This window comes from Caretta caretta, chromosome 1 (genome assembly GCF_965140235.1).
Source record: "Caretta caretta isolate rCarCar2 chromosome 1, rCarCar1.hap1, whole genome shotgun sequence".
NCBI lineage: Eukaryota > Metazoa > Chordata > Testudines > Cheloniidae > Caretta > Caretta caretta.
In genome coordinates, this window is record NC_134206.1 from 244,638,029 (window position 1) to 244,659,883 (window position 21,855).

Sequence of the window (21,855 nt, forward strand, 5' to 3'; positions counted from 1 at the left end):
GATCTCAAGCAGTGTATACCTGTTTTTCTACATGTACGAGGAGGTCTGTTGTCCCATGGCTGTGCAGAGTTTTACATAGGTCAGTCTCCTTGACATTAGTGTTATGCTTTCATACAAATATGTGTGTATTTATGTTTGGCATGGGAAGAGCAGTTTTCTCTTATATGTCTCTTATCCAAATATTAACCAACCCTGAGTCTGCTTAGCTTAAGACAGTGGCTCTCAAACTTTTGTACCAGTGACCCCTTTCACACAGCCTCTGAGTGCAACCCCCCCTTATACATTAAAAACACTTTTAATGTATTTAACACCATTATAAATGTTGGCAACAAAGTGGGGTTTGGGGTAGAGGTTGACAGTTCATGACCCCCTCATGTAATGACCTCGTGACCCCCTGAGGGGTCCAGACCCCCAGTTTGAGAACCCCTGGCTTAAGAGATGTGATAAGATCACACCCACAGATGCTATGGCTGCAATGGTTGGACACTCTATGACTGTATATGCAATGCATTTGTTTTTGTACCGTACATTTGTATGTTCAGCACATGTGCAAATACATTAGCTGCACTGTGTCCTTGCATGTACAGCATGTTTGCATGTGCTGTCAGTGTTTATGTACCGTATGTGCATATGTCTATGTGTGTGAGTTTATCTGCAGCCTGTACACGATAACGTGTTTGCAAATGCAGCATGTGAACATGGTATTATCTGCTGTGTACACACATTTGCCTGTGCATGCAGGCCTCCTCCCCCAAAGGTGCATGAGTACATGAATGTGTAGATGAATTCCCACTGGGTGTGTGATGCTCCAGGGGAACAGGAGGGAGGCTTTGCATTCCTGTCCCCTCTACCACACGGCAGGGGCAAACCTGCATTGAATTAGCTTCTCTCTGATAAGAACCCTTTCTTCATGGCTGCTTTTGGGCCTGATCCTCAGAGAGGCTGAGCACAGTCAACTCCTAGTGACAACAATGGGAGCTGAAGCTGCTCAACCCCTCCCACAATCAGGTCCTTGGTGCCTAGCCCATCTAGCCCGCGCACACAGAGGGGTCTCAGGACACAATGAATTGGCTGAGGCAAAGAAGACATTAGTGCACACATGACATATCTCAATATAATTTCTAAAACTCTATGAATTGAACAGATAAAATACTTCTGGTCTATTTTTGTTACAAAATATTAGCCATTTGGATTCTTTGCTAGGTGTGACCACACTGCTGTTCCCAAAGGAAGCTGCTCGGAAAGGATATTTACAGAAGGAAACAGATACAGACAGACAGATGCTCTCAAAAGCCTACACATAGGTAACATTTTTGTGTTTTAAAAAAGAAACATTCAGATGGGATGTGCCATGTGGTGAAGGTGTGAGACCCTGATGCCGTAAAAGCTGCTGTCCCAGGTGTGGCTGCTGAAAAGCAGCCCAGACAAAATGGGCTAGAGCCTTTAGAGAATTACAAATAGATCCCAAGAAATGTTTCTGGCAGCTCCAGGCTCCTGTCCTTAGGATGGGCTGCTAGAGCAGCGGGAGCAGCATAAGCTAAGTCAGCAAAGAAGTCAGATTTGCATTCCCCATTTCAAAGCAGAGATTCTCCCAAGTAGCAGCGCATGGCATCCAGGACTGAATTGTGTTTTAGAAGCCCCACAAACATATGACACTAATTCCAGACTGAGCCTTCTAAAAATACTCAAGTATTATAGACCAATAGCCCCAAAACACTGCAGAACATGGTAGAGTTTTTGAAGAAGGGGATTTGGAGTCAGTTAGATTCCACTTTACGACCAAACACATAAAGGGTAACAATGGATGCTGTGGAATTCCTTCTGGGATTTATGAAAATCCATATTAAAAAATACAGTAGTATTGTACAGCCGTGGCCCAAATACTCTTGTATCTGTTGCCCTGATTCTCCTCTCTCTCTCTCTCACACCAGTGTTGTCTTGGGGTAACTGCTTACTGATAATTTACACAGGTGTAAGAGAAGAATCAGGACCAGAGAGACATCTTCTGAGCTGATGTAAAGGGACAGAGCATCTTCCACTTTCTTACTCCAGAGGAAGATATTGCTTCTTGTGTGCTGGACCATTACTGTACAATGCTGTAGTGTTTGTTTAATATGCAGCAGCAAATCATCACTTCAGTTTGGCTTATCTAATTTCTGCAGCAGGCACCTGCCTGATCTCACAATCCAAAATCTCCTGCCAGTCTCACAGTCAGAAAAAACATTGTGTGTGGGTTGGTGATTTTCTTTGCGCCACTTTTCTCACAGCAAGGGGTGGATTGTTTCTTGCTTTTCCCCAGGCCTTTCGCTAAAATGTTTGTTCAATCTCTTTGTCTAATGGCACCCTTGCCAGTGATCAGGTTATGTGCAGTGGTTTCTACTTGCAGAATTATAAGTATACTGAGTGTGTGTGTGTGTCTGTCCGTTTGTGGATGGGGAGTAGTGGGCACAGGAGTACAATAGGCCAGACGGTGTGTATACACATTTTAAAGTGCTTGTAACGCTCAACAAACCCAAACGAAAATAAGCAGAGGGTCTCTGGTCACAGTCCCAGAGGGCTCAACTACACAGTGGATTTTAGAGCAACCCCTTCTACTAAAGGAAAATCCTGGAATAAACCAAATAACCCTTGCCCTTCATGGAAACAGGCTGCATGCCCAGCAGTGTAGAAAACAAGAGGAGGTGGAAAGGTATGTGATTGCTACATTTGCATCCCTGACCAAATCTCCATGCCAGAAGCAGTCTTTGGTAGGTCAGGGAAGTGGACCTCTCTCACCCTACTACACCCCTTCACCCCATGTATTGGTAAATCCTAGCACTACTGATAGCTTCCTTCCGGATTCTCTGTAACTTGAAGTCTTTAAATCAAGATCTGAAGAGTTCTATAACTCAGCCTGAGGTTACAGGCCTAGTGCAGGAGCGGGTGGGTGAGGGTCTGTGGCCTGTGATGTGCATGCCAGACTAGATGATCATGATGGTCCCTTCTGACCTTAAACTGAGGAGTCCTTTATCCAGTGTTAAGTGGGGGGGGAAGGGGAGGACTCAGGAAAGCTTCCTGCTTTTTATGTTGTCTTAATTTCACCACTTAATTATTAATAACGCAAATCTCTCTTCTAGGAACTTCACACTGTTATGAATATTTTATCTAAAATAATTATTTCATCAAATATTTTAAGGTGTTTTGTTGTCACTTTGTGTTAAATGTCAAATAAAATCTAATTTATTTAAACACACACAAACCTTCACTGGCTTAATGAACTCTGGGGAAAATCAGCCTTCCTTCAAGGCTGAGAGAATAAGCCTGGAGAAGGAAGAAAATTGCCAGAGATGCTAAGAGGCTGTCATCTCCCCATCAGCAGTGGGTAAAAATAAAATGCTACCAACGGCTAGCTGGCAGCGAGATGGCAAATTCCACCTGTAGGATTTCCCAGTAAGCTAAGGCCCAGTCAAACGAGATCCTGTCTATAGCTAGTTTGGAAGGGCTCACCCATTCCTCACTACAAAGCCAGATGGCATGGGAGCCAGGCTGCATTTCAGAGCCCGCTGCGGGAGAGGATAGCTGAAAGTCAGGCCATGTGAGAGCTCAGCACTGCACAGGAGCAGGACTTAAAACTGGGCCCACTAAAGGTAGGGGGCAGTTTCTCAGGTGCAAGAGCTTCCTAATCTTGGGCCCTTACCAGCTTCCAGTCCCCTGCCTTGCCCCCAGACCGGGAGGGCTCATCATAAGCATCCTCTGTGTGGTGCCTGTTTGTTCTCCTTTAATCTGTATTTGGCATTAAGTATAAAAGCAGAGGCATTACATCCTGCTTCGGCCAGAAGAACAAAGCCAAGAAAGCAGCATCTGCCTGTGCGTGCACACGGGACACTCACTGAAATGGGGTGTACGTGCGTTTCAACTGTGGGGATAGACCATCAAGTGCTGGGCTTACCACCAGGCTTTTTGCCAAGCCTAGGCACTGTCCTGGGTGCCCCAGCCCAATACAGCATGTCTCCCCCCAAAGCCTGCCCGGGAATCAGGCTGACATCCCAGAGCACGCGGTCTTCATGACCCTGATCCAGAACCTTCTTCAGCCTCATCCAACTCAAACCCTGGCTGATCACGAGTCTTTCAAGCCGAGTGTCCTGGCAGAGCCCACTGACATGTGAAAGGATGTGGGACGACATGCAGGGCCTGACAGATCACAGCCTTTGCTTCTGAACTCAAGGGGTTGGAGCCAACTGGGGTAAAAGCCTTCCTGTAGCTGACATGACGCTACCTGCCCTGCTGACTCAAGCGCTGTCCTCCACAATCCCCCAGCTCCAGGTGCCCGACAAGAAAACTGCTGTGTCACCAGCCAGCACCGGGCTCCCGTGTCGCAGCCGCATGTGGAGAGGAAAAATCGTCTCTCGCACGCTTTTTAAAAATCTAAAATAAGGACCTAAAACTTGTTCTGCCCTGTTTTCAAATTCTAAAATGGCTCTGCTTAAGCCTCGCAAGGAGATAGAGAGAGCGAGCGAGACCAAAGCCTTTAAGCTAATTAATACCTGCTCCTCCCCACTGCGTGGGGAGATTTTTTTTCTAAAAATACAGCTCTAGCCCATTTTAAGGCCGGCTTTCTGCATGTCAGTGTGACCGATAAGCATGAGGAGCTGAGCTGTTAACTCCCTCTGGAGCGCTGATAGTTGGCTTGGGGGAAAGGGAGGGATCCCGCTGTGCGCAAAGGGTGGGAGTGTGAGGACAGGACCAAATTCCCATTCGGGAGCTTTAAGCGGGGGCAACAGACTATCCAAGCAGGAGCCATGTTTAAAGCGTGGGTCCCCAAGGCCATCAGGAGGGTGGGCTCCAAACAGTCCCCTCCGTGCAACACTGAATAGAAAGGATCAAATGAAGGGATTTTTCCATCCCAGAAGGTGAACTTAACATTTGGCTTTTTCTCAAGAGCACAAATTTCAGTGAGAAGGAGACACAAAATCAGCTGGGAGAGGACACAGGTGCGGTTGGGGGAGTCCTCCAGGTGTTGGCGCATACTCCTTTGTGCCAGAAAAGACCAACCTGTGTGCGTCTGTGAGCGCGCACCACAGATCCAGACAGCACTAGCTCGTTGAGAAAGCAGTCACCCCAGAAAGGTTTTGGGGGGTCTAAACTCGCCCTTCTGCGCCCCCCAGAACAACTTGGTTTTTCCTTTCCTAAGCATGCACCGAGCATACTCTACCACACAGGGGTATTTACATGTGATGAGTTCTGCTGGATCTCAGCAAAGCTCTCTTGGTACAGTGTCCCAATTTAACAACAGAAAGAGTTTTGGTGTTCAAAGTGAGGCCATCATTGGGTTCTGCCGCAGCTTGGGACAGTCTCCCCTTCTCCTGCTCACTCTCTCTCGGAACTGGCTGCTGTGAGAGGAGAAGATACCAAAGGGTGGTGAGGAGGAAGCATGTGATGAGTCTCACAAGTTCTCAGCTCCAGCTTAGCAGGCAGCAACGGCAGCAGCAGTGTTGGTGACAGCAGCTCCTCCGCCCACCCCACCTGTGCTCTACCCAAAGTCAGTGCCCTGTACGGTGAGTCTGTTCCCGCCAGAACCCGGTGAAGTTTCGTGTGATAAAATCTTGGCTGGGGACAGGTGAGGTGGAGGAGAGGGGTGAGGAAGAGAAAGAGGGGTCGAAATAGCAAACTGAAGACACAGAGCAAACAAAGCAGAGAACCAACCAGCTCGCTGGGAGAAGGGTGGCAAAGAACTATGGTAGAGTCCATGGAGGAGGCATGAGTTGGAGTGAGCGGCTGGGTGGGAGGCGCAGGTGGAAGTGTGAGCTCCAGGACTGGCAGTTTCTATAAAGGGCTCTTCGCAATTACCATCATCTCAGGGGAGAGGGGGAGGAGTTAAGTCTGCTCAGGTTTGGTTTTTCTTCTCTTTTACTAAAAAATAAATCCCAAACTAGATCTCTTTGTAGACAGAAAGGGTCGCGGGGAAAACCTGTGCTGTTTGGTGGTGCTGGTGGTGTGGCTACACTAGACTGCGTGAGCCACTGGAGTACCTACGCCTATGAAGCAGGGAGCTGGGGGGGCAGTACTGGTGTGGGTGGTTGTAGGGTGGTGGCGGAGGCGGAAGTGGGGGCTGATGAATGATTTTCACTGGGGTCCCTTGGAGCCCGCTGCCTGCACTGCGCAACGGGGTGGAGCTGCAGGAATCGGAGGAGACGTAGCGGGTCAGAGTCTGGTTGAGGGCCGGCTCCATACGAGCGAGGCACGGCTTGTCCAAGACAATGACTTTGACAATCTGCTGGCACTGTACAAGTGTCCCCGCCGAGGCGGGATAGGAGGGTACCAATGCTGTCTCCAGCCTCTCCTGTGGCATGTTAGGACGCGTGCTGGCCTGCGTTCCACTCTCGGGCCCCAGGACGGAGTTGTGCTGGTACGTTTGAAGCCTGTTGTGAATTGACACCTAGTTTAGAAACAGTCAAAGAAGCATTAAATGTTACAAGACATTTTCCCAGCTGCTACTACTGGCTGCCCTGAGCCCCACAATCTCTCATGCGCATCAACCATAACCCACCCAAAGCATGATCCCCAGCCACAGCTCCCTCTCCCCGCACAATAGCTATCTCCCCTCCCATGCCCAAGCTAGAACTAAGGTGCCCTCTTGTTGCCATCCCATTAAAGGCAGGAGCAGCCTTTCCAAATGCAATGCAGACGTTGATTATCCGAACCTCCCGGGGCATGTGAATGAGTTCTGATAGTGGCGGTATCGGAGAATTCTCATTGTAAGGAATTGCCCTTGGAGGCTGTGCCCTGGCTCCAGGCAGCAGGGCAGGTGGGTTGGTGAGCCGGGTTTCAGATAATCAAGGTTGTACAGTTCTGCAAAGTGACACTGGCTGAGGCTCAGAACGAGACTCGCGCCCGCCCCAGCTCCCTGAGCAGGAAGGTGCACGACATGATTTGCTAAGCTGTTTACAAAGGAAAAAAAGCAGAAATCTGACATATTCCAGCAAACTGCAGCTCCCGCCGATCCGTTTGATGGTTTGTAAGTGAAAGGAAATGAGTTAAAAGAAATTACCCATCTAGCTGGTACAATGATAAAAGAAAGGCATGATGAAATGGCAGCAGATTAGATAATCTCAGAGAAAATGGAGATGCTCTTCTGCTGATGCGAATTACTGGGTGATCAGAAGGAAGAGGGGAAAGGAAGAGAGGCTTCAGGGGTCTCCATGGTCCTGAAGAGAGTCCCCCACGTATGGGCACCCACTGATTCCAGAGTGAAAATGGGGAGGAAGCTCAAATGTAATGGAACTCCCCGGGAGACAGGGGTCGGTAGGGCAAGAGCCAGCTCCCAGAAGTGGGTGGCTGCAGGACAATGAAGTGAGTGGGGCTCTCCTGGGAAGACTGGCTGATGGCAGAGTTCTCCCTGCCCATGGGTGTCTGCCAGGTGGTGGAGATCCCTGGGCCGGGGGAGGGAGGCTGGCTGGCCCCAGGGAGGAAGGCAGGATGGACTGGGGGGCAGGGAGGACACAAGACTCCCTCAGGGGGACTGGGTGATAGCACAGCTCCCCCTGCCAATGGATGACTCCCCCTGGGGGGATGGGTGGTGGCTGGGCTTTGCCGGGGCACTGACTGGCTGTGAGGAAGGGAAGCTGTCTCCAGAACTGGGTCACTCTGAGGGGGACAGAAGTCTGACATGGGAAAAAGTGTCTGCAGGTTGCTGGTGCTTCCCCACAAGAGTAAGTGCATGGGGGACAGTGGCAGAATGTACGTCTGCCGGCAGATGGCACGACCCACTGGGAACTGGTGCCTATGAGGAATGGAGCTCTCCGGGGAAGCTGCAGGGTAACTGAGCTTCCCTCAGGAATGGGTATCTTTGAGGTGATGGAGCCTCCCCTAGGAAAGAGTGGCTGCAGGGCCTGAAGTGCTCGCAGCACCCCAACTCACTGAGGCAATAAGCTGCAGGCAAACATCAGTCCCAGTGGAAACTGGAAGCTGAGGACTGAAAGCGCCTACGTCAGGAAATGGGTGTCTGCAGGGAAATGCAGCTTCCTCTTCCCCCAAAGGGGACTGAGAGCCGCAGAGGGATGGAGTGCACTATGGCAAGAGGCATCTGCCGGGGGATAGAACTGCCTTGAGAAAGGCCAGGTTGAGGGCAGCTAAGACACGCAGGGGAGATCTCCTCGGTGCTACAGCTATACTGGGAGAATGGGCAGCTGGGAGGCAATGGGGCTCTCTGCGTAGGAAAGAGTATCTGCTAGGAACCGGCGGTCCCTACCGAAATGTGTGCAAACCGGACAGTGGAGCTCCCTGCATAGGAAAGTGAATCTCTGGGGCAAGGTTTGCAGGGAAGGTTACTGCGGGTAAGTTCGCACTGGTGGCTGCATGGCGTTAGCAATGTCAGTGGCCTGTCCAGGCAAGTTTTTAGCTGGGTTCTCAGTTTTCCCTTAGGTAGCAGCGCGGGTTAGTCTATGGCATTCAGGAGCTTGGTCCATGAGGGATGTTGCAGTTATAAAGACGGATTGAAAATGCTTTGAAGTTTAGTTTGGATTTGAAAGTTGTATTACCCGTCCTAGCAGTAACTTTTAATTGTATCTCTGGAAATTGGTAAAATTGTCAGTCTGGCTGGGGAGGCATTGATTAAAACCTGAGAAAAGAAACAACAGAGAATGTGAGAAGAGCTGAAGTGAGAGAGAATTACTTACCTCAGCTGCTCTGTGCTCTACTTACCTCCACTGTGCTATCTGAGACCTTCTCCCCCAATTCCTTCTTGCCTTTGAAATAAAACAGACCTATCAGTGAGGAAACCTATGTCTCATGACATCAGAAGGAGCATGGCTTGAGGCTGTGGCAGCTCACAGGACTGGTGAGGTGCTGTGGAGCCTCTAGGTTCAACTCCAGCTCAGACTGATGGCAACTGACTGTTGTTATCATGTGATAACCACTTGGTGGGATAGATGAAATGAGCTGCTGACCCCAGCTCAGTTTGTGGACTGGTGCCCAAATCATCACTGTGTCTGGCCTTAATTGGCAGCCGTGGCAGAGAAGCCAAGCCAGGAATGAACATAAAGCCTGTGCTACCTAGACGTGGCAGGTTGGTAGGAGGGTGTGAAAATAGCTTATAGTGCAATTGCCCATTCTTGGGATAAAGAAAGGACTTTGGTCTGTCGCTTTTCCCTCCAAGGGTTCGCTGTGGCTATTTTGCAGTTGGGGTGGCCCTCAAAGAGGCTTTTAAAGAATTTTCTGAGGTACCTGCTGAGCACTTATGCGCACCTCACTTCCACTATTTGCTGAGGGCCCAGCCCTTGCTCACAATGCTGAGCACTAGCGCCCACTGAAGTCAACGTGAATACTTGGGTGAGCGTCTGAGTAACAGCTGCACAGTCAGCCCCCAAAGGAGAGTGACCGCTAACCTGTCGGAGATGCTTGCTTGGACTGTGGTTCCATCTGAGCCCCGTTGGTCTTTAACGTAAGAGTCTTTGCCCCCTGCTGCTTCTCCAGCTCCCCTGAGAGTCAGAAGGATAACAGTGAATGGGGAGAGACAGGGACAAGAGTGAAAGTGAGACAAAGAAACAGAAGAGAAAGTCAGCCAGAAGAGAAGATGTACAAACAAGAAGGGAGAGACCGAGAGGCAAAGGAAGACAGGAGAGAAATAGGAATTAGAGATGCTGTGTATGCACATGCCAGTAAAGCCCCACGGAGGGCTAGACTCTGACACCCACATTCCCAGGGAGTAGCACCTTACTCCACGAGTGATACAGTTGACTCCAATGGGAATACTCATCCATTCAGAGATATTAAGGCCAGCAGGAACCCTCCTGATCTAGCCTGACCTGAAGAGCACAGGCCATAGAATTTCACCCAGCAAAACACAGATGGAGGTGCAGTGACTGGTCCAAGGTTACCAGCAAGCTGTGAACAGAACCCAGGTCTCCTAACTCCCAGTCCGGTACCCAGTCTACTGGGCCATGCTGCCTCTCATGGAGTAAAATTATGCAGCGTGATGAAGGTTATCAGAACCTGCTGCTTATATCAGTTCATATATACAGAATCTTCCCAGGTACTCACAGGTCATATCTGCATATGAACATACATAGGGACAATCACATGCATATTCCAACATACACCCGCATGGAAGGGATCTTCAACCCCCCAACACACGTGGACATACATACAGGATGACTGCATGGAGTCTGGATCACGCTGGAAGCCTTACATTCAATTCGTATCTGTTCTAGCTCCATCACCTCTGCTATTGACTCTTTTAGATCTTCCACAAATTTCTGCATTTCCTCTGAACCCAGAGCACAGAAGTGTAGTACCTGTTTCTTATCTGAGCCTGAAACTGGAGTCACCAGGGTGATGCCATGGGGGTAATCTGAAAACAAGACACGAAAGCAGATTGGAAGAACGAAAAACCCAGACCTAACAGCACCAGCCCTTGCTTGAGATGTGGCTGCATCACTCCCACTACAGCACGACATTCAAGACTTTCTAGCACTGATGCACAGATGCAGTGCATCGTCGTACTATAGCGCAGGGCAGCATGTGGGAACCTGCACTGTTCAGGTCACAGAGCCTACGCTGTCCTATAGCATAAGAGCTGTGAGTGTACAAGGGATTGTCTCATCGTGCAGCACAGGACCTGTCTCCTGCAGCGCCGAGACACAACTGCCGCACCTCCCTTGCAGTCACGACAGTACTATGTAACTGGTATTTGCCACCACTGCCATGTGATTGCATTTCCTCTGTAGATCCCAGCACGGCAAAAAAGGAACTCTGCACAATATGGTGCAAGCACAAATACTACAGTCCAGTGCAGAGGCCAGCAACCTCCAGCACTGACATACCACTGCAGTAACCCCACTAAATACCAGCACAGCATGCAGGAAACTCCAGCACTGAGAATAGTAACTGTAACGCTTCTGATATGTTCCATGTGTTCTGGGAACCCTCAGCACTGACACATGACAGTAGGGCACTTGGTTGGAATAGGAGCAAAGGGCTTACATTCAGGCAACAAATCTTTCTCTCACCCAGCAGGAGACAGAACAAATCCTGGCACCATTGAAGTCAATTGCAAAACTTCCATTGACTCTGGTGGGGCCAGGAATTCACTCTAGGTCTCTGTCCTAGCCAGCAGTGGGCATGGCAGGGAAGGAGACATGGGTATACAAGGGTCATAGCCTGCTTTCTGTCCCAGCCAGAAAGGGCCACCACCTATACTGAGAGGCAATCCCACTGTGCAGAGAGAAGAAGTAGGACACAGGGAGACACACTCCATTCATCCAGCTTTAAAACAGACAGGCCTATTTTTCAGTGGTTTGTCCTCCGGTACTGAGACAAAACTGGATGTGGACAGTATTGGATAAGGGATGCCATTTTGAAGAGCACGCTCTGCCTCTGCTGGCATGAACTTGCACGCATGGTGTATGCGAGGTCCTGCTGGCCAGGCTGGAGTACACCACTCCTGTCCAGTATTCAGGGAATGCGTGAGTGGCCACCCTAACCCGGATAGACTCATTTCTTTCCCACCCAATGGAAGGCATTATAGGGCATGTGGCAGGAGAGATGCAAAGGGAGCAGAAAGCGCATAGAGAGATGAGGGCCAGTGTTCTGAGAACGAAAGTGGATGCAGAAAGGAACCAGCCAGAGACTCCAGTCTCCAGCCAGTAGGGGAGCTGCAGAAGCAGCCAAAGCAGGGACCTCCAGACATTCAGAGAATTTTCTACAGTTTTAACTGGACTTTCTCTGCCCTGTGCTGAGTAGCTGTTCGCTCCACTCTGCCCCTCCTTCAAGGTCTCTTCCCCTCAGCTTCACTCTGCATCTGCCCCTCTCACCCTCTTCTCTCCCATTCCCATCACCCTCCCTTCCTTTCTCTTTCCATTTAGCTGATCCCCCTCCTAACGAAACCCACCCAAATAAACAAACAATTGTGGCACTAACGTGCCCTTTGCCATCATCCCATTGTTCGCTCAGCTTGTGTGTTCTACCCGTTCCCCATCCCTGGGTCCGTCTTGTCTACTGACATTGTAAGTTCTTTGGGGGCAGGGACCATCTGCTCTGTGTTTGCCCAGCCTAGCATGATGAGGCCCCATTCTTGGTTGGTCCCTAGGCACTATGGTAACTAACATGAATAAATTCTAAATTCACTGTCCCCGCTCTGACAGTGACACCCCTCTGTGACCTTGGGCCACTTAACCTCTCAGCCTCAACCACCCTACGTGTACAAGGGGGGATGTAAGTCATAGTGCCCATACCAATCTCACAGGGATGCTGTGAGGGTGAAATAGTGTCTGCAAAGAGCGCTGAGGATGGGCTAAGTATTATCACCATCTCCCTTCTCCACGGCATACTCCACACAGGTACCCACGAGTATCAATGAGCAACAGCAGCAGCTTGTGCAAATGCTGCCATCTCCTCCCACGCTGAACCCGGCACCATCAGTTAGGCTGAGTGTTTCTGGCACTCCTCCTCCACAGAACCAGTCTAAATAATGACAAATAATGGCTCCATTCCCAGACCATCAAGGTCAAGCCGATGAGGTTTGGCCTCGTGCCACACTTTTGTGGTTGCCGTTCCAGCAGCTGTTTTATGTCTTGGCGCCTCTGGGGTGGTGGAAGGAGGCACAGCACCTGAACAACAGTGGGGTGAAGATAGAGCCAGAGGCATGACACCTGTGGGGGGACAAGCTCTGCAGCCGCACTTGCGAAGAGTGCGCTCCATCTGGTACGGTCGCCATCTGGTGCTTGCTATGTGTGTGGTCCTGCAGTCCAGCCGGCTGCACCCCCCTCTGCTGCAGAGTGAGCCGTACCCCTTTTGTGCTCAGGGGGAGCAAGCAGACACATTCTAGCTGCCTCCTGTGCAGGTGCAATGAGAGGGATAGCGGGTAGGAGCAACTTCTCCCGGACCCACTGCCCCCATACAGCAATAATTCAGCCCTCAGTGCTCAAATCCCTGCTGATGGAAGCCTTTCCAGCTGGAGGTTCCAGAAGCAGGGACCTTCCCTCCAGCTCCACCTGCCTATCCCCTCCAGGGTGCCAGCCCACAGCAGACTTACATTCATTCTCAAAGAGATGGAACTGCATCCCCAACAAGCCAACTGACTTGCAAAATGTGTAGGTCGAGGAGCTTTTCTTCTTGGGGCAAAGCTTGAGGATCTGTCAAAGAGAAACATCAGCAGCTAAGGGCACTGGGAAAGAATGAGGCACGAACAATGCAAAATGCTTCGAGTGCGCTCCAGAAAAGCTCTGCTAACGCAGCATCGGCGTGATGAATGGTAACCCATAGGCTCTTTGTCTAGTGATTTCCCTGTCATGCCACTCTGCATGCTGCACTTACGTACACAACGCTCCAGACCTCGCTCCTTAGATGGCCTCTCTTTGACACTCTCCCATTTGCAACTTTGCAAGCAGACTTTAGTCACTCCCTCCCTTGTGGGCCAGAGCATGCCATTGAAGGCATGGGCTAGCATAGAGGGTATTATAGAGCCATCCACAACATGCCTTCCAGAGTGCCCGGGATACAGGGTAAGTGTGCATGCTGCATTGCCCCTTAGAAGACATAGCACATTCTCCCCTGCACATCTGGCCATTGTCTTGCATCTGCTTCCTTCCCCTTTCAGTTGGCTAGTGCCCCAGGGGACACTAGTAGGGAGCAGTCCGTACCGTCAAGCTCCTGTATGGGGAGTACAATGGCGGGTGAGCATACAAGGAGCCTTTCCCCCCTTATGTACATATGCAAGGGACAGGCACAGCCTGAGCCAATATTGGAACAACCATCTTCCCAATCCACCTTCAAATCACTCCTGAAAACTCATTTCTTACCACTAGGCTTCTAGCGCTTCACTTTTCTCCCACCCTTTCTGCTCCCAGTCTTGCTCCTGATTGTTCAGTGTTTGCCTGGTGTCTGCTTAAATTAGACTGCAAGCTCTGGGGTAGGGAATGTGTTTTTAAAGTGCCATGGACATCTGTGTCACTATGTGAATAATGAATAATCTACACTGAATGCGGCAGTGGTAGACGGCAGTGGCTAGGCAGTGTTCGTCAGGAAGGATTTAGACAGAAGGGGAACTCTGCCTGCCTCGGCACTGACAGATAAAGAACTGAGCTTCACTGAGAGGAATGGAGTTACTGTGGAAAGTACTGACCTTGCTTTGATTGTTAACGGGACACAGAACCACCATGGGACATGACTTATTGAAGGGTTGAGATTCCTTTAGGTGCTATTGCCCCGTTTTACCATGGGGGATGCCATGGCATCTTCTTACAGTGGGAGGCGGGATTCTGTGGCCTCTTCTTATGTGAGGTTGGGGGTTGCCATGGCCTAGTTTTGCCAGCAGCCTGTCCCCCTTCCTGCTGTACCATTTTGACAGTGTTTCCCAAAGAATTCAGAAGCTCCTTTGACATAAGAATGGCCATGCTGGGTCAGATCAATGGTCCATCTAGTCCAGTATCCTTTCTCCCAATAGTGGCCAGTGGCCAGTGCCAGATACTTCAAGAGGGAATAAACAGAACAGGACAATTACTGAGTGATCCATCCCCTGCTATCCAGTCCCAGCTTCTGGCAGTTAGAGGTTTAGGGACACCCAGAGCATGGGGTTGCGTGGTCCCTGACTATCGTGGCTAATCACCCTTGATGGGCCTATCATCCATCAACTTATCTAGTTCTTTTTTGAACCCAGTTATACTTTTGACTTTCACAACATCTCCAGCTCCTCCTTTGGCACACTCTCCTGCCTAACATCCCAGAGCATGCTCACCACCAGTAGGTCGTTGAAGAGGAACACCTCCCTCTGGTGAGCAGCCTGCTTCTGCATTTTATTCACGTCCGTCACCTCGTAAAGTCGGCTGCAGCAGACCAGCCGGCGATGGGGCACAGACAGAACCTGCAAGGCCCAAGAGAGAAGTTAAGTGGGAAATGTTCTCACTGCCCTCCCAACCCAAACGATTCAGTGTCATTTCTAGCTACTCAAACCTTCGTGCAGTGGCATGGGCCAGCTCTGCCCACCTGCATCCTTCTCCTCACCATCACTTTCCCCATGTGCCACAGCAAGAACTGGCCTGCACCCTTTGACTCTGAGGAACCTGATGGAGTGGTGGGGCAGGCAGTCACTGGAAGCCCTCTTATTATTGAATCAGATCACCACGTCTGGCTTACAGAGATCATGGGTGGTTGCTTACCCTCTTCAGCATCCTGCCATCACCCCAGCTGTGGGTTTGTAACTTTCTGGCCCTTCTGGAGATTATTTCACACAGTTGAGGTCAATGGTGTGTTTTTGCATTACTTATTAGTCCTGGCCAAGGAAACCATTGGTGTTCTCCTAACCCTTGCACTCCTCAAGGAGCTCCTGGGAGAGCTGGCTGAGATCGCTTTCTATCAGACTTTTCCTTTCTTTTCCTATGTCCTCACAAAACCTGAAAGAGAGTCTGAAGCACTGCGGTGTATCTCTGAGGTGTCAGCAGGCAGGGCCCGTGATAAGACTCTTGGCTAGAGGATGAGTGCATCAGCTAAGACAAATTCTGGCTAAGGGAGCTCCAGAACCATTAAGAAAGAATGAGATTGCAAGAAAGAGGGGAATCCAAGAAAAGGGAGCAAATGTTAAAGGACAGAAGGGAGTGGAAGGAGAGAAAGAAAGGACTATAGAAAAACAGGTGAATGGAGAAGGAAGGCTGCAGCTGCAACAGAAGGCAGGACAGAGGAGGAGATGAGAGGAGTGAGGAAGTAGAGGTGAGAAGAATAGAGCAGAGGTTAAGAACTCACTGTTTTCATCCCTACTATGGATTTCTCCACCTTGGTGACATAGGTCACATGATCCTCATTGGATTTGAGCTCTTTCTGTTGGATCCTCTCATAGATCCCCACAACCAGCTCCCGGGGAATGTCAGCGCCGTCGTCCACCCCTGCAAAGCACAGAGAATGTAGAGCAGGCTAGGCAGAGAGCAAGGAAAGAGCTGACAGTCCTCAGCATGCACCGACTGCCTTCTTTACACAGTGTGTCTAGGCAGTGTGGGGGAGATGGGGAGGAAGCAATAATCTCTTGGTATAATATACTGCCTTCTCTGCTGATATAATGATATAATCAGGAGAATGCAAAGGATTTCGATATTCCACTGCTTTGCATGCTGGCTTCTTTCCACATGTTCCCTGCCATTTTATAGTTACACTTTCATATTTATAGATCTTGGGCCACTCAGCAATAAAACCAGGCATTGATTTCATATAACCATCAACTTTAGAGATGGAAGAGGCCTATTAGGAGATCCAGCCCATTCCCCTGCCAATGCAGGATTGTGGCTCAGTTGTACCTTTACTAGTTGCTTGGTCTGGTCTAGTTGTAAGTGTCCCCAGTAGTGGGGCTTCAACCACTTCCCTTCAAGATTAAGAGGTGATGTGTATGTAGATCGTGGTTAGATGACAACTAAAGTGAGACCCAAGATAAGAGAAGGCAGGTGTGGATAGCAAGGAGGAGAGCACTCTGGATAGACTGTTAGAGGAATAGCATGGAATTAAGGAAGGGGAGATTTAGGCTATCCAGAAATCCTGTCCAAATATTTGAAGCACCAAGATGGGAAAGGAGGTGTTCCGGGAGATCCAACAGGATGTAACTAGGATGAAATCAAGCAAAGGAAAATTTCAATATCAGAGAAAACTTCTGAACTGTGATATCTATTAAATTGTGTAAATATCTCTCAAGAAAAGTGGTGGAAACCCCACCCCTTGAGGCTTTTAAAAGTGGGCTGGACATATTGCTGGAGAATATACTGTAGAGGACAATCCTGCACTGATCCACTGGGTGATGGACTAGCTAGGACCCAACAGGTCTTTTCCATCACAAGCTTCTGCCAGTATGATTCACAGAGAGCAGCAGCCCTGGTTACAGAAGCTTCAGTTTGTCTTTGGCTTCAGCTCTAGCACACACAGAATCTGGAGCAGCAGGAGTTATGCCTACCTGGTGCAGCACCCTCACCTCTCAGGTTCCGGATGAAGTCCTCCAGCATCATCTTCCTGTCGGGTTTGATGTTGGGGCTGTACATGTCTGTGTTGAGGAGGATGATCGCGAAGGCCAGGATGAAAATGGTGTCCGGGTTATGGAACTGCTGGACCACGTCCGGGTTACACATACAGTACCGCTGGCTGTAGTGAGAGGGATGCCCAGACATACCATGGAGACCCCAGAGTGGAAATCAAAGGCCAGTCTACCCCAGATGTGCACTTAGCGAGGCCCAGACCGCTCCCCCTCAACTAGACCTCAGCACGAAGGAGCAAATCACTCCTTTACAACCACACTTGCCTTCATCTCACACAAACTGGGAGTATCTGGCTGTTCTCCCAAGGCACAACTTACCCAGCAAGGGCAAATTGTGCCATCTAAGGATCAGCTCTACTGACTCACAGGGAGCTCAGGGAGCAACTGTGTCCCAGCGGGGCTCCGCAGGCTGGTGTACCCTGCTCCCCTACACGTGGCTGGTTGCAGGGGCAGGGGTGAAGCCCTGGGTCCACCTCCTACTTCCCTCTTTTGGGGCACAGTACCCACAGGTAAGTGCTGAAAGAGCAGTGTCATTATGGCTGCTCCTTGTGTGGGTCTTGCACACAGAGGTGGGGAGGTCCCTTGTGTGCTCTCCACCCTGCACAGCCATGTAAGGGACCATCTGACTCTGGCCCCAGGATGCTGTGCAGTCCTAGAAACCTGTAACTGCCTCAGGCCCCCAAGGGATTTCCCACTCTGCACCATGGATACCACTGAGTTCCTGCGAGACAGACATCTCTGTGCCAGCAGGACAGATGGGATTTTACCTGTTAGCCTGCCTCAGGATTTACCCTTCCTTCAAAGAGAGGTTTAGCTCTGTCACTCTCTCTCCTTTGTCCTACAGCTGCAGAAATGTTAGCCACCCACTTCACCTTGAATGGTCTCTTGCAACATGTGTTAACTCCTTATGCTAAACAATCTGTTCCACCTTGTATTTAGCTGTGACACGCTGCATACCTTTCCCAGACCTGAAGAAGAGCTCTGTGTAGATCAGTAGCTTGGTCTCTCTCACCAACAGAAGCTGGTCCAATAGAAGATATTCCCGCACCCACCTTGTCTCTCTAGTATCCTGGGACCAGCAAGGCTACAACAACACTGCAAACAACACTCTCGCTCCAGTCACTCCTTTACTTTGCCTACTTCCTGCCACCCCCACGTCCCAGCTCTTATTTTCCTCAGTGTAAACAGTCGGTGTCTCACAGCCAGCAGGGCTGCGCGGGCGCACTGCAGTGACGGCTCTCCTACCTGAAGGCCTCAATTAGCCGTTCCACCTTCTGAGCCTCTCCCTGCACACGAATGTGGGCTTGGAATTTCCGCAAAGCTTCATCCAGCTCCATGCCCGAGAAGTCCATCTCGTCCACCACACAGCTAAGGGGCGAGGAACACAAATTCCTTCAGCACCAAGCCTACAATAACACTCTCTCTGAAGTGACACAGGGTGGGCTCATTAAGCAACCTACCAAGGCAGACAGTGACACCAGCAGAGCTTCCTATGGATTCTGCAGCATGTGAGTAATTCCTATGAACAGCCGTGTATTTATTTCTTCATCTATTTCCTGTCGTCTGTCCATTGCTCACACACTGACCCATGCAGTGACCCAGTACATTCACTCACTGCCACTCCTCCTCCTACTCACCCCCTCCAATCCATCCCTAACCTGTCCACTCATCCATCCCTCTCTTATACACCAGCAATTCATCCCGTTGGCTCTGCATGCACATCTATCACCATTCATTCATGCATCCATTCCCCTTACCATCCGTATCTTCCTCACACCTCCTCATTCAGGCCCTGAGCGGGAGAAGTTTTCCTCTGGTTAATCATTAGCAGGTTCATGGTAGCAGCCCCTCTGCAAATGTAACATTTAAAAATAAAAAGCTCTTCCAGTGCATTGTTTCCCTGCACTAAGCCCAGTGCTTAATTTGCAATGAAAGAGGTTCCGGGGCTCAAGCAATTTTTTTACTTTCATAACTGATGCAGCAAGCCCAGAGGTGCCGACGCTATGAACTGCCAAGCCCAGAGGTGCCAGGGCTATGAACTGCCAAGCCGAGAGGTGCCGGGGCTCAGCCCTTGCACAAATTAAGCACTGACTGAGCCCCAGTGATAACTCTTGTTGCCAGTGTCTAGGATGCTGTGGAAAGAAACACCCCTCTCTGCCTACTTCCTCTATACTTTGGCTCCAAACTAGTGAAAGCTGAGCTCCCCTTCAGGCAAGTGAGACCAACTGCAGCCCCCCTCCCCGCAACTCTGCCATGTTGGGGTTAAAGTCTGCACATCATAATTGTACGTCTCTTCTCCCTACTGGCTATTTCTTCACACCCCTTCTCCACACACTTTGCAAAAGGCTGCTTTACACACTTCAGCATGACAGGTTTCAGAGTAGCAGCCGTACTAGTCTGTATCCGCAAAAAAAAGAGGAGTACTTGTGGCACCTTAGAGACGAACAAATTTATTTGAGCATAAGCTTTTGTGAACTACAGTTCACTTCATCGGATGCATGCAGTGGAAAATACAGTGGGGAGATTTTATATACACAGAGAACATGAAACAATGGGTGTTACCATACACACTGTAATGAGAGTGATCAGGTAAGGTGAGCTATTACCAGCAGGAGAGAAAAAAAAACAAAAACTTTTTTGTAGTGATAATCAAGGTGGGCCATTTCCAGCAGTTGACAAGAATGTGTGAGGAACAGTAGGGGGGTAAATAAACATGGGGAAATATTTTTACTTTGTGTAATGACACATCCACTCCCAGTCTTTATTCAAGCCTAATGTAATGGTGTCCAGTTTGAAAATTAATGCCAATTCAGCAGTCTCTCGTTGGAGTCTGTTTTTGAAGTTTTTTTGTTGAAGAATTGCGACTTTTAGGTCTGTAATCGAGTGACCAGAGAGACTGAAGTGTTCTCTGACTGGTTTTTGACTGCTATAATTCTTGATGTCTGATATGTGTCCATTTATTCTTTTACATAGAGACTGTCCAGTTTGGCCAATGTACATGGCAGAGAGGCATTGTTGGCACACGATGGCATGTATCACATTGGTAGCTGTGCAGGTGAACAAGCCTCTGATAGTGTGACTGATGTGATTAGGCCCTGTGATGGTGTCCCCTGAATAGATATGTGGGCACAGTTGGCAACGGGCTTTGTTGCAAGGATAGGTTCCTGGGTTAGTGGTTTTGTTGTGTGGTGTGTGGTTGCTGGTGAATATTTGCTTCAGGTTGGGGGGGCTGTCTGTAAGCAAGGACTGGCTTGTCTCCCAAGATCTGTGAGAGTAATGGGTCGTCCTTCAGGATAGGTTGTAGATCCTTGATGATGCGCTGGAGAGGTTTTAGTTGGGGGCTGAAGGTGATGGCTAGTAGCATTCTGTTATTTTCTTTGTTGGGCCTGTCCTGTAGTAGGTAACTTCTGGGTACTCTTCTGGCTTTGTCAATCTGTTTCTTCACTTCAGCAGGTGGGTACTGTAGTTGTAAGAATGCTTGACAGAGATCTTGTAGGTATTTGTCTCTGACTGAGGGGTTGGAGCAAATGCGGTTATATCGTAGAGCTTGGCTGTAGACAATGGATCGTGTGGTGTGGTCTGGATGAAAGCTGGAGGCATGTAGTGGACTGGTCCAGGCTGAGGTTGATGGTGGGATGAAAACTGTTGAAATCATGGTGGAATTCCTCAAGGGCTTCTTTTCCATAGGTCCAGATGATGAAGATGTCATCAATGTAGCACAAGTAGAGTAGGGGCATTAGGGGACGAGAGCTGAGGAAGCGTTGTTCTAAGTTAGCCATAAAAATGTTGGCATACTGTGGGGCCATGCGAGTACCCATAGCAGTGCTGCTGATTTGAAGGTATACATTGTCCCCAAATATGAAATAGTTTATGGGTGAGCACAAAGTCACAAAGTTCAGTCACCGGGTTTGCCGTGACATTATCGGGGATACTGTTCCTGACGGCTTGTAGTCAATCTTTGTATGGAATGTTGGTGTAGAGGGCTTCTACATCCATAGTGGCTAGGATGCTGTTTTCGGGAAGATCACCGACGGATTGTAGTTTCCTCAGGAAGTCAGTGGTGTCTCGAAGATAGCTGGGAGTGCTGGTAGCGTAGGGCCTGAGGAGGGCGTCTACATAGCCAGACAATCCTGCTGTCAGGGTGCCAACGCCTGAGATGATGGGGCATCCAGGATTTCCAGGTTTATGGAGCTTGGGTAGCAGATAGAATACCCCTGGTTGGGGTTCTAGGGTTGTGTCTGTGTGGATTTGTTCTTGTGCTTTTTCAGGGAGTTTCTTGAGCAGATGGTGTAGTTTCTTTTGGTAACTCTCAGTGGGATCAGAGGGTAATGGCTTGTATAAAGTGGTGTTGGAGAGCTGCCGAGCAGCCTTTTGTTCATATTCCGACCTATTCATGATGACGACAGCACCTCCTTTGTCAGCCTTTTTGATTATGATGTCAGAGTTGTTCCTGAGGCTGTGGATGGCATTATGTTCTGCATGGCTGAGGTTATGGGGCAAGTGATGCTGCTTTTCCACAATTTCAGCCCGTGCACGTTGGCGGAAGCACTCTATGTAGAAGTCCAGTCTGTTGTTTTGACCTTCAGGAGGAGTCCACCCAGAATCCTTCTTTTTGTAGTGTTGGTAGGAAGGTCTCTGTGGGTTAGTATGTTGTTCAGAGGTGTGTTGGAAATATTCCTTGAGTTGGGGACGTCGAAAATAGGATTCTAGGTCACCACAGAACTGTATCATGTTCGTGGGGGTGGAGGGGCAGAAGGAGAGGCCCCGAGATAGGACAGATTCTTCTGCTCTGCTAAGAGTATAGCTGGACAGATTAACAATATTGCTGGGCGGGTTAAGGGAACCACTGCTGTGGCCCCTTGTGGCATGTAGTAGTT

The 21,855-nt window shown here is 49.5% G+C and overlaps 1 protein-coding gene across 6 annotated transcripts in view; it reads right to left on the minus strand.

Annotated features, from left to right (window-relative positions):
• Positions 1-1,100: 1,100 nt before the first annotated feature.
• IQSEC3 (IQ motif and Sec7 domain ArfGEF 3) overlaps positions 1,101-21,855 on the minus strand; it is a 123,457-nt gene continuing 102,702 nt past the window's right edge. Inside the window, exons 6-15 of one of the 6 annotated variants that reach the window (XM_048829160.2) lie at positions 18,224-18,346; positions 16,919-17,085; positions 15,712-15,851; positions 14,711-14,836; positions 13,010-13,109; positions 10,166-10,327; positions 9,363-9,455; positions 8,680-8,723; positions 8,517-8,596; positions 6,262-6,398 (exon numbers count right to left, since the gene is read on the minus strand). In XM_048829160.2, coding sequence (XP_048685117.1) covers positions 8,522-8,596; positions 8,680-8,723; positions 9,363-9,455; positions 10,166-10,327; positions 13,010-13,109; positions 14,711-14,836; positions 15,712-15,851; positions 16,919-17,085; positions 18,224-18,346 — 1,030 coding nt within the window. In that variant the 3' untranslated portion in view covers positions 6,262-6,398; positions 8,517-8,521. Of the gene's footprint in view, positions 6,416-8,516; positions 8,597-8,679; positions 8,724-9,362; positions 9,456-10,165; positions 10,328-13,009; positions 13,110-14,710; positions 14,837-15,711; positions 15,852-16,918; positions 17,086-18,223; positions 18,347-21,855 lie in introns of all 6 variants that reach the window. The other 5 variants (XM_048829149.2, XM_048829140.2, XM_048829169.2 and 2 more) reach the window with 5 other exon arrangements.